Below are 13194 nucleotides of genomic sequence, written 5' to 3'. Positions count from 1 at the left end.
GCTGAGAGCCTAGATCATCAGTCAAGTCCACAGGCAGGACTGAGATCAAGCACGGAAGTCAAGTCCATGAGTCAGGATCAGGGTATGGATCAATGGGGTCCATGGCCAGGGACAGGTATGGCTGCAGTGCAGCTGCAATGCAGCTCAGGTAGAGAACAAGGATGAGAGTCTCTGCTTAAAAGCAGCTCCCAAGAGAAGGAGTGGGGAACTTTACCTGTAGCTTTTCTTCGTAAGAGCTCTTCTCAGCAAGATGGCCTTGAATGCACTCTTGGCCCTAAGCCCAGGCAAGCAAACCCCAAGGAGGCTGGGGGGGATATGCTTAGGATCCCAACACTCCTTTGGACTTCCAATGTCAGCATTCAGCGTGTGTTCTCCTTCCAAATGGTGATGAACTCTTGGAAGAAATAAGAACAGAACCATGCTTAGAGACAAGGCTGTAATATACTTTAAAAGTAATGATGAATCTGAGTGTTTCATTTGCTCTATGGTCAAAAAAAGCATGTGGCTGTAAGGCGCCTTGTAACCCACTTAGGATACTCCATCTAAGAAAAATGGGAAAATAAATTGCCATTTGGTTGTGTTTAAAAATGAATGGAGATTTTTGCTGCTCCAGTGACATTTGGAAGCTATGTCTGTCCTATTTCTCAGTGATAGATGGAAAAAGAATATTCATTCACACAATCAAAATGAGACAAGCCTTTATTCTTGGTTTTGAAAGCAAATAGACTCCTTGTAAATGAAAAATGTTGAATCGGAATGTGAGAGAGAGACATAGACAGGCAGATAGATATGCTTTGTGTAAATAGAGAATAACAGCTGAACTAGCAAATCAATTCAGATGCAATAACTCATGAAAGACTGAGATAACAGCCTTGTTATGAAGTTCATTACAGAGTCTGTATAGTCATATAAAGTAGTCAACACTTCAGGCTTATAGAGACCACCTCTGCTATTTAAATTATGTCATGCTGATTTTGCTAGCTGTTGTGCAACCACATATAAAAATAGTCCTTACCTCAAAGAATTCACTAAGACTCCAACCTGCAGCACTAGCATATTTTAGGTTGCTCCTTTGTTTTCCTCTGTTTCAGGAAACAAGGGAGAATATACTTTTGATCTAGTCCCAGGGCAATGATTGGTGCAAGAGAGGGAAGGGCCAGGCAGAATGAAAGATGTTCAGAAGAGACCAAGTTCTTCTGGAACCTGGTAGTCATTTTGACAGCTAGAGCTGTTAAGGGCCCAAAAATTGCCTAAAAATTAAGCTCAGCTGAGACTAATAGACATCTGACCTCCAAAGCTGAACCTATACTCCTGTGCCTGGAATTCTTTATGTAATGTACAAGGAGAGTCAGCTAGCTCAGGGTAAAATCCATCTGAACCATGAACTATTAGCTGTTTCCTGTAGTCTTTGCATCATGTAAGTCACGCTCTCAGCAGATTCAGGACTCTCAAGGGGTCCCCCTACACCACACTGACTCATTTACTCTAATGCTATAGCGTGGATGAAGGCTCCACTCACAATTTTCATCTCACTGGGCCTCGTTCAATCTTGCAACACAATTATAGCTAAAGTGGGGGTCACAAGGAATATAAGAGGTTTCCAAGACATGCTTATGTACCAATTGCAGATATAGCTGTTAGCAAGCAGGATACAATTAGCATCCAGCTTATACAATTTTCAGTTGAATGTCCATGAAACTACGAAATTCTGGATTTAGTGGGTTTAATTTTCTTTAATGTTTGTTTTGAACAACAAGAGGAAGTCCTGCATAGAAGTGATGCAGTTTCCCTCAGGACAGCCAGACAAGAATCTGCTTCGACATTCATGGACCCTCTGTTCCCAACCCCTAATTCAGGTTAGAGTGTGACACTGACACCAGTTCATCTGATCACTAAACATGTGGGTTAGCACTGAATTTATAACACATCACTCTTACGGATTTACTCTTTTGAAATTTACTTTCCTTGCTTTTAACTTATACCTCAAGGAATTCACCTGATTTCTTGTGTAAGGCTCCTTACTGACTTGGTAGTGACCCATGCTCATAAAAGGCATGTTTTGTATGTGCCGCTCCTACTAACCTCACGAGGAGTGGAAAGACTGTTAAAAAGTGTATTCTGGAAGAGGGATACCATATTAAATATTGAAACATATGACTCTGGACTGCAACTCTTCAGCTCTTGCCTTCCCTCTTCTTGCAGGATTGGATGAAGACAGTGGAAACTGCTAACTTAAATAAAAATGATTTTTGTATCCAAACTAAGCAGTAAGTAGGCAGATTATAAATAGGACTTTCTTAATTTTACTAGGTTGAAGTAGAATTATATAACTGTATGATAACTTCTGCTGATGGAGATTTTAAATAACATTACACCAGGTCTTATTTGGAAAACTGGATGGCCAGATGATAACTACCCTATTTTCATTTCTAAGTTATTGACAGAGGAGGCACAGCTATTACAATCTAGTAGAGATCAACACCTCATCAGGCTCAAAAGGAAATTAAACTAGTGGAGTCTAAAGAAACTCAAGCATGAACATTTTTTCAGTGACTTGTATTAATTTTCCCAAAGGCTTTACTCACCTTCTTGAAATTGTAAACTGGGAAGATCTTCTTTTTCATCAAGCTAACGGAAACACCATATATATCAAAAGGATTTAAAAAACAAGTCTTATTTCTAGTGATTAATTTCAAATGATAAACCTGAACAGGCTAAAGGTGAAGTATTTAAATGGGTACTTTGAAGATGCGAGCTGTAGAGTGAGTGCTTGCTGTGGCTTTCCTGCAGAGATGCATAAATTCTGTACTGGTTACTTCATTCTGTACTGGTTACTTCACTATATTCAGAACTCTGCCCTCCCATGCTATCTTGTAGTATAAAAAGGAAAGCTGTTTGAGGAAGGGAGTATCTGTGTCTCTGGGGAAAATGAACTCCTGAAAAGCTGAAGAATAAAGTAACAGCTATTAAAAAAAAAATAAAAATCATCTGAAGCAGAAGCAATACCCAACGACAGGCTCAGTCCTGAAAATTGAAAGCTGTGTACTAAGTCATTGAAAATACTAATTATATAACACAAAGAGGCATTACACCAAAACACATTTTCCTGTTCTCCTTTTAGCCTGCCTTTTTCCCCCCTATTTAACTAACAAATATCCATGCCCTTGTGAGTTTCCAAGCCAAGTGGACCAACAGATGGGAAAGAAGCATTTACAAGAGCAGTGAGCCTTGTCTCATAAGCATACGGAAAGGCTAACCAGACTCCTTTCGCTGGCCACATATTTTAGCCATGTTCACAACGCATGTCTGCATGTAGCCTCCAGCTGGAATGCCTCATCCAAGACCACATGCTTTACCAGCTCCTCTAAGTGGTCTGGTTATACCCACTCCACACACAACACAGAACGTGCTGGGGTGTGATGCCTATCCTAAAAACCCAATCAATATCCCAAATCTTTCTAGTGCTCCTCTCCTCTCACTTGTTTGCACGTTTGGGCTCTGTATCTCATTCTTACACAAAGAGCCCTGCTTTAGTCTCATGTTTGCCCAACACCTTAGCTTAGTAATGTGTGGGGAGGAAGAAAACCTGAGCCAGCTGTCAAACGCAAATCTCTAGGCTATTGGCCTTCCTGACTGCTTCTCTATGGCATCCCCAGGACCTTCACTTAGCAGCCCCCAGCTGAAGCTTTGAGCACTTGAACACATAGGATTTATCAAGACTGTCTGTGGGATGTATTAGATGGCATGTGAAAGCTGGGAAATAGCAAAGTTTTTGTGCTGTTGTATCAGTTATTTCACTCTAACAGTAATTTTGTGTGTGGTCTGAGATCAACACAGTCAGGAAGGCGAGCAATTTACTTTTAGGGATTCTCCAGCTCCCAGCGAAGGACAGTTGTCCTATAGACAGCATCGTCACTAAACATAGGCTGCAACAGAGATAGCAATTACTTCTAAAAAGAGAGGTTTCTTTGTCCCTGGTAGTAAACTGCAATTATTTCTCAAAGTGCATGACCATGTTGAAGGGCATCATTTTAGAAGTCCTTGACAGCTGGGTTTTGAGTACAGTTTTTGTCGAGCCATAGCTATTTCTATTCAGAGACCATACAGAGTACTTTCGACCATAAATGTATAAACATAGCCTCTATTAAAGCTAGACTAATATGAAGAGTGTTTACAGGGCAGCCTGTAGATGTATTATAGATTTTATAGTGTCTCAAGATTAATTTAGGTGTTAAAAATCCTAGTATATATAGCTTTACAGGTTGAAATAAATAATAAAGATGCTCAGGAATTTCCTTAGAATAGGACACTAACTTCTAGACAGAGTTTTCTGATGTAGTCTGCAGGTATGCTCATTTTGTTCTTTAAAAAATGAAAACGGGAAGCAATGTCTTTCAAATGCATTGTTTTGTTTTGAAATGTCCGTTGACATGCAGTAAAACCATATAGAAGTCAAATGAATGGCCTGACAGATGGAATATAAAACTGGTTTTTACTTGCACTTGCTCTCTGGTTGGCTGGGTTTTGGAAATAAAGACCGCATGATATGCATGAGTAATCAGAGTCTCTACAGACAAGTTCATTTTGCGTGAGAGTGGGTGCTGTGCAATTGGACTCACTGAGCCAAGGAATGCTACCAAAATGTCATTCATGTGGATGACACCCTTCCTTCCCTTCTCCTACATGGAGTACCGGGTGTGGGCAGAAAAATAGTTCTCAACTTTACTTTAGATCTCTATCACCTGGCATTGTTCTCACACTTCTGAGAGAAATATGACTAATTAAAGCTTTTGCTTTAAGATATTTAGGCATAGCTTTCTAGTTTCAACACATTGGGTTCTTCTCCTTTCCCCTTTCCATATAACTCTCAATTTTCTCCTGTACATTTCTCTGCTTCTGGGGCCACATTTAGTTCTCCCAGGATGCTGGCACTGCCTGCTTTCCTCTCAAGTTTTGCCAGGATCATTAGTAACTCCAGGAACAGCAGAACTAATGAAACCTTGTTTCCAAAGAATTTGTGTCTTATGGTTGGATTGTTTCATATCTTATAAATTGTGAGCTATGATTAAAATATTTCTCACAGTCACAGTGTTCGTATATCTTTCTCTTGCATAGATTCTTTGTCGCTTAATAAGACGAGCATAACCTATACCTTTTTCATGCACCTACTTCCAATAAATGTATAGGGAACTTAACATCCTGAGATTTATGCTATTTCAGATCAAACAAGCCAATGATTACAAAATTACTGGGGGACCAGACAGCTAGGGGAGCAAGAAGACAGACAGACATACAGATACACAGGCACATGTACATATATGTATACAGGCATGTACACAGCTAAAAAAATCACAGCCTTCACCCGCACAGAGATTAGAGCAAAATGTCTAACAACTCATTTTTCTGATATTGCTGATTCTATTCAGGGATCTAGTTTAAGCTATCCTGGCAAAAGACTTATTTTGCTAATATATTCTATGTAACCTGCCAGAAGTGAATCCAGTATAGTTCGCTTGGGGAGTCATTTTGTGTATATCGTGGACAAACTCAAGCATCCGTTGAAATTGCCAGTACCTTGAATCAACACTTCAATTTTCCTTTTAACAGGCACTAGTTTGAGATCTCACTCGCACCTAGTCACCATATCACAGAGAGAGAGGTTTCCAGACTTTTTTGATCTATCTCTCTCCCCCCACAAACCTCAGATGTAAGTTTATTGATAATACACTCACTTTTTCTCTGTATCTTTTGTAAAATCCTTCAAAGCAATCCACATGTTGAAACTTTGGGATCTGACAGTACTTCTCAGCTGTGTTTCAGGTGTATGTTCTGGCTTTGTCTTCAGCCGATTCCTGCCTTAATTCACCATTTGCTCCAAACTATTGCTTCTATAATAAAAAGACATGATTGAATAAGCCAGTAAGAACATATGGTACTCTCCAGGGTTGGCCTAATTGGCTTAGCTTAACTGCCAAGTATGAAGCCCGTGATAATGTAAACTGATTCATTTATAAAACATTCCCATGGAGGCACTGGAATAAAAGAACAAGATAACTTTCTGATAATTATTTTCACGCTAACAGTACAAATGCTGTATGCATTAGACCTTCATTGTCTTTCATTCGTTGCTTTCAATAAGCACTACAGCAATGACTATTAAATCTTTAGTTCCAATGGCAAGCAAAAGGTATACATTTGCACCTAAGAATTACCAGGAATATTTTTATGAATAAGTTTCATACTCCAAAGTTCACAGTGCTTTTATATGATTTGGAATCTATGGATGCACTCCTTTCACCAGCAATGAATTTATATTCTGTATAACAAAAAAATGTAGGGTTTTTTTTTGTTGTTAGGTTTGTTAGTTTGCTTGTTGAGCTACAACACAATTTGCAAATTTGTTTAACAAGTATTCACTTGGGGAATTTATTGTTTATATAAGACCATAAATTAAATTTAGAAGGCAGGAAGGAAAGTTTATTTGGTTAAATCTCATTACCTTCTGGAAAACCTGTCTGGAAATTCCTAGTTCTCTTTACTTCAAAACAGAAATTTGATACTGTAATATTACTGTGACCAGAGGCTATAATTCTAAGGCCTGTAATTGAAGAAGAGAATAAGATTACACAGAAGCATGTTCATTAGTGTCTTTATTCACATGAATATTTCTATTGAGATGACTATAGTCAACTCATATAAAGGTACTTGTATTTGTATGGTTTGCATCTATCCAGCTGTATCTAGGATGAGAAAAACAGTATAACACAAGGACCAACAGCAAAGGAAAATATTTGGGTCTGTGCTTTTGTTTGCTTCGTGATAATACAAATGTCTCCAGTTCATTTTGCATTAGAAGGTAAGGTCTTCTTTACTCCATTTTGTGTAATTTTCCCTGAAAGACACTCTCAGTGAATGGTGAATTGTAGCAATTATAACATTACAAAGATCAAAGAGGTGAAACTTGCACAATGAAAGGCAAAGACACATCTGGCAGTCTGATTGAATGCTATATTTATTTGTGTGGTTATGCCAAATTTAATGCCAGTACTGTGTAGCAGTAGCTACGTTTTTGAACAGAGCTAATTAACCTTGGTGCTGCACTCCACTAACATACCTATTCTGTTTCCAGTACTTAAGTTAGGATGTTCAGAGTTAGCTTGGCTATTTCTCTATGGCAATGCATCGTGCTGCATGTAAGCATAAGCTTTGTGCTGGTTATACCCTCACATGATAATACTTCCAGATGAGGAAGGAACCTCTGTGGGATTCCCTTCACACACATCTCCTCTCACACACCTCTCTTCCATCCAGCAGGAAAAATACTTTCCTGTGGGGGAGAAAGAAAGCATCTGGTACTGGTGAAGTCTCAGATCTGAAGAAACACACAGGCCCATCTGAGCATAGGCCCTGTATTTCCCTGACTCATTTGACCCTCTGCAGTTCGGGCCCTATACACCAATGAGCCTGGACACACTGAGCTATTTAGCAAGAGGCTCTTCTCTTTGTAACTGTTCCATATCCTTCTTCCTAAGGCCACAGAGCTTCATAGGCATGGACCACATAAACTTAATAATGCTTCTATATTACATGTCCAGATATATGTGAGTGTTTCCCCCAGATCAATCATCTTACCTCTCTGTCATTCACGCTAGAGCTAGGGAGACTTGTGGAAAGCCAATACAAGCTTCCTGCATAAGCCACTATTAGTTTTTTTTAACCAAGAGTCCTCAGACACTAAATCACACACATGCTTCATGCGTATACATGCTTAGCCCATCGCAAAATAGGTTTATTCTTGTTCACTTTCTGGGACGGTGATATCCTGGGGAATAGAGACATATTTATGACTGCTGTGCACCATCATACAAAGAAGGCACAAGCCAGCTATTAATTCCAACATGATCTGGGCTGAATCCAACCTTAAATAAAGCTATTCAAAGTCACTGATTTCCCAAGTGTTGTAGGGTGGAACTATGCCAATTAAAAACCTCCAAAGGACTTGGGGAATGTATTAAATGTAAAACAGCAGTGAATGATTAACTTACTTGCTGACCTACTCTAACAAGCTTGCTTCTTTGATGGACAATATAAGAACTTTGGGGGGGCTGTGGTTTCGACTACTCCCAGCTTAAAGTTTCTATAATCAGTAACTTAGCCACAGTCTTCGCTACTTCACTCTGGCCCAACTACCAGAGAATCTTGTATGTCAGCTTCTGCACTTTCAGAATAGAAATAGCATCTCTAAATCTCTTTCCAGCTTTGAAAATATACAGGGTTATCTTCTGTTACCTCAGAGGAAAAACGCATTATCAAGAACAAGTACTTTATGTAGATAATGTTACCAGCCAATCTATGCAAGCTGTTTGATTTACGTTTTTTTTTTCTCTACTAAGTAAATAAATTTCAAAACTAGAGGATAAAGTAAGATTTCCAAGTAGTTTTGTGGTTTCAATGTTCTTGCTGTAAAAAGGAGCATCAGCTTCTACAGAATGAAGTAATCTTGGACTATTCACACATGATTCCTATAGAAAACTGACTACTGTAGGGACTGTACAGATTTTTGAAATACAATTATTTGCTTATACATTATCATTTAATTCTTTGTAAATAGCTGAATAAATCATTAAATAATGCACTAGATGCACCTAATGTCTGCAAACGCGTATTTAAGTAGTTATTCTCATAATATGCTTTGACATTTGTTTGTTTGCTCACATTCACTGGAAGATCTGTCTCTGACTTTGTATGCTTTCAAGGTCTTGGATTGTCTCAATTCTGCATTCATGCGATACCTAGGACAGTTGTGATCCAGTCCTATTTGAAATTGTTTACCACCATCACCATCCAAATGATAAATAATAACTCTTTGAACTTAGCAGGGTTTTTTTTCCTTTTGAGATGCTAATGTTGAAAGAATTGACTCTGTTCCCAGAACTGCATGTTCTCTTTTCATTAGTCTTAGAAAACAACAACAACAAAAAAACTTCTAACTTTCCCTGAGGAGAAACACTGACAGTTTTAACTCATACTTTTTTGCATGCTTTCCCTCCTCACCATGATCTGTTGCTAAAAGTAGAGCTGGCCAAAAAAATTCATATTTCAAACTTTTTTGAAAAAATCTTTTTCACATTTTTTACTATCTGTACATACACTAATGCCATTAGTTTTCCAAGATCATCTAGGGCTATATATGTACTGTTGTGCCTATGCAGTAGGCAAATGTTACTCCATAGAATCAACTGTAGATTTACTAGAGGACGATAATGGTACCAGAAAATTCCTTTCACATAAGTATCATTAGCTGCAGGATGCAGCTGAATTGTGAGGTAAGGCATGCATGACTGTGCATCCTGGCTACATTCAGCCTTGACCAACTCAGAGGCCAAAGTCACAAGAGATGACAGTAGTGGGGTAACAGGTGTCTGTTGATATGGCTGTTTTTTCTTTGTGCATTTTTCAGTGCTTTGCATATCATTTTCTTATCTCATACACAGTAGCTCTTTCTGCTTGGGTCTCAGAGCCCAGGGTCCATTTCTGTTTCCCAGATCACACGGTGGAATGCCAGGAACAGAAAGACATGATCTTCTTACCTGTACTTCCACATGGCAGAAGTCTCCCTCATATGGCATAATGTGGGGATCATGTGCAAATAATGCAGCAGATCTTTTTTTCCTCTGATTTGGGAAAAACAGCTGGCTAATTGCACAACTCTGATCATGTAAGGCATCAAAGAAATATACATTGCAGGGGTACTGTTAATTCTAAGTTCATACTGGTCATTCAGGTAGACAAGCCTGCACATGCACATTTTTTAAGATTTTACAGGCTGTGGTTTAGTGAAAAATCAAATGCTCTCGTAAAGCATTTTGAGAACTAATGATGAAAAGTGCAATATGGGAGCCAGGGCATATTGCCTGCAAAGCAGCCCCAAGAGGATTGCCATTAGCAGAGGTCACTCATCGGCCTGGCTAAGATAATGACTTGAAGGCAGAAGGATGCCTGCTTCTTGATGCATAACACACTCGTAAGAGTCAGCACTCAAGACCATACGATCCCTCAGTCTTTCTCCCAACACATTAGGCAGCCACTACATACCAGCACCTCTGTTATTGATGCCAGTCCTTGGCACGAGATTGTGAATGTGACCAGCTGTATCCTGAAATAAGTATCCCTACTGTTGGCCAACATGTGCCTGGAGAACTCTGTAGTACTTACGATGTACATGCCTATAGTTACTGAGATATGACAGACAAGCTCACCCTCCTGCAGCCTCTGTTAATTTAGACATGCTCTGGGTACACTGGAGAGAGACAGGGATGCAGCAGCTGGCCCTGGTGTCAAGGATGACAAACAGCCAGCCCTGTGGAAAGCATGGTCATGCTGCCTCTCACAGGGTCCAACTCTCCTCTGTCATGAAGCTCCACAGTGCCTCCTGCTCCCTTTTTTCTCCTTTTCCCATCTTCACACATCGCAGCCTGTCTCAACCAGTTTCTGCAGAAAGATTAATCTGAACATCATGCCAGGCAAGGTGCCTCATGAAGGCAGCTTGCCAGAGCTGTGGATTGTGCAGCCTAATTTAAGGCAGAGCAGCTATTAAAAATATCTTGCCTACCCCTAAAGGCTTGTAGAATATGTGTTGTGCTTGTGGATGCCATTATATACCAATATGCTCTGCCACCCAATTTAAGCAAAATTCAGACTGAAAACACTCAGAGTTTAAGCCGCAGGGCTCACCTCAAAAATGGATAGAGTAATATTCCAGTAATATTATCTAGCTTTCATACAGCACTGTTCACATGTAGCTTTTTGATGGCCAAATTTTCTCCTGGTATAAAATTGTTACTATTCGAGTGATTACTTCTCAGATAAATTTGGTGCTTGATTGTGTTTCAAATGATTATATTTTTATTGATATATTTTTCTCCACACAGACATAAGCAGTGAAATAAACATACAAGTAAAGTATGTCAAGTGCAAATCAAAGGAAACAAAAGTCAAAGGAAAGGAGTGGCCTTGTTATTAAAGCACAGGATTAGGCGTTAGGAAAACTCAATTTTCAAGGCTTCCTGTATAAAGTCAGATAATTTAACCTCTCTGGGCCATAGTGTGATACTCTTAGTCATGTTGAACTGGACCTCACTGCATATTTCCTTTGAAGGCTTACACATTTGCCCAACTTCTCATGTGTTTTGACTCCTCATAATAAAGAGGAGTTAACTCTGGTTAACTATGCGGGTCTTTGCTTGATTGAGGTCATAGTTTCTTCAGTGTAAACAGCTCTATCTCTACCTTGAAATGAAATGATTAAAACTAGTCATTTAATTCAACAACACTTGTTCCTGCAGGCTTATCCTGAGGCGGGTGGATGTGAGAAAGAACATCCTGATTCAGCAACTGCATGAAGGTCGTACTACTGACTGGGAAGACTGCGTTACGCAGGAAGCTTTCTGTTAAGTAGTTGTACTTTACAGAAAGAAAAAAACATGTTTTGACATGCAGGAAATCTAGACAAATATAAGCCTGCAGCTTTTAACAAGCCACAAGAACTTCACATGGAAATTGCAGTAGAAATGTAAAATTAATAAACAATTAGAAAGGTCTGAGGGGGAAAAAAAATCCCTCAAACTTTCCATTTAACCCTAATAGAAAGGTGTGTGGAGAGCTGGAAAAAACAGAACATTTCAGATGAGGCAAATGCAGCTTTCGTAAAACACCAAGCACCATACGTCAGGTGGGTGCGCAGGAGCCCCAAAAACCCGGCCGCCACGGGAGGCCACCGGTGGCAGCAGGCCCTGAAAGACTGAGGTGGGGGCACGGAAACGCTGCAGGGGCCTTTCTTTTTCCTGGGGCAAATTCTGGGCAAGCCGAGCGGCCTCTAGCCAAGGGCCCCTCGCTTCTGATTTTGAAGGGACTACGCGAGGGCAGAGGTAGGACCGGCGGACACGCCACCACCAGCAGCGACAACAGCAGCTGCAACTGCAGCGGCGCGCAGCGGCCTGCGCATGCGCCGTGCTAGGCCGCGCCCTGCCGCTACCGCTCCGGCCGCCGTTGGCCGCCGACCGCGGAGGAAGGGGAGGGCCGCGCCGCGCCGCGCAGGGAGGCGCCGCTGCGCGTGCGCGGGCGGTTCCCGGGCAGGCCGGGGGGGGGGGGGGGGGGAGCCGCGCCGCCCCGCCCCGCCGCCCCGCCCCGCCCCGCCGTGCCGTGCCGTGCGGTGGGTGGCCGGCCGCACGGGCGAGCCCGGTGGCGTGCTCGGCTGTGCAGGCGCCCGGCGCTGCGTGCCGTTCCCGCCGGGCATGGTGAGCAAGGGGCCGCTACTGCGCCTGTTGACCGCCATCAACCGGAGGAGGATGAAGCTGCTCATGGGGCTCGCCTTCATCGCCTATGTCGCCTGTGAGTGAACGAGCGAGCGGGTGGGGGGTCGGCCCGGCCATTCGTCCCCCGCTGGGGGGGGGCGCCCCCGGCCCCTTTCGGCGGCCTGCGCCCTGTTGCGAAGCGCCGCAGGGCGGCTGCTGCGGCCTCGCGGGGAAGGGGGCTCGGAGGGGAGGGCGGTTGGGTGGTGTCCCGTTCCGCCCCCCCCCCCCCAGCTTCTCTGGGCGCCCCCGGAGAGGCTGAGGGATTTCTCCTTTTCCGCCGCCTCTCCGCCCCCCCAAAACTTTCCCAAGTCCGGCGGGCGGCTAGGCCGTGGGTGCCCGCGGGCAGCGGGGGGTGCGCGGGGGATCCGGGCGAGAGCGGGGCTCCGGGCGGGTGCGCTGATCCCGCTCACGCGCCTGTGCCTTGACCCCCTCCGAGAAGGCTTTGGTGGGGGAAGACGGACGGGGCTCCATTCTCTCCCCCCCCCTCCCCAGTGGCGGTTGGGGCGACCGTTAGGGGAGCCCGGCCGGTGGCGCGGGCGGGCAGCGGTGCCCGGGGCGGCGGAGCGCGCCGTGTTGGCGGTGCGGGCGGATTACTCAGCGTTTGACCGTCCGGGCGGGCTGTAAATGTGGTCGGGCTTCGCGGTGCGTGACTGGGAGCCGATGTGCAGTGGAGAGGGAAGCCTTGGTCTGCAGGCGCCCGCCGGTGTGAAGCCAGCCCCTCGGCCTTTCCCCGTGGCGCTGGTTGCAGCTCACTCAAACGAAGCAGACTTCCAAAAATAACAGGAAGTTGGGTGGCACCAGAATGAGGGGGCGATCAGATACCGGGCCGTGGTGCCCCATG

General features: G+C 43.1%; 1 protein-coding gene across 2 annotated transcripts in view; it reads left to right on the top strand.

Moving 5' to 3' along the window:
• Positions 1–12152: 12152 nt before the first annotated feature.
• The window catches only part of UXS1 (UDP-glucuronate decarboxylase 1), a 63233-nt gene continuing 62191 nt past the window's right edge, over positions 12153–13194 (top strand). The window contains exon 1 of one of the 2 annotated variants that reach the window (XM_026103196.2): positions 12153–12390. In XM_026103196.2, the coding sequence (XP_025958981.1) occupies positions 12294–12390 (97 nt within the window). In that variant the 5' untranslated portion in view covers positions 12153–12293. The remainder of the gene's footprint in view (positions 12391–13194) is intronic. The other variant, XM_064503049.1, reaches the window with a different exon arrangement.

Source organism: Dromaius novaehollandiae, chromosome 1 (assembly GCF_036370855.1).
Source record: "Dromaius novaehollandiae isolate bDroNov1 chromosome 1, bDroNov1.hap1, whole genome shotgun sequence".
NCBI classification, from domain to species: Eukaryota; Metazoa; Chordata; class Aves; order Casuariiformes; family Dromaiidae; genus Dromaius; species Dromaius novaehollandiae.
Note: the sequence above shows the minus strand (reverse complement) of the source record. Positions and strands in the feature narration are given on the sequence as shown.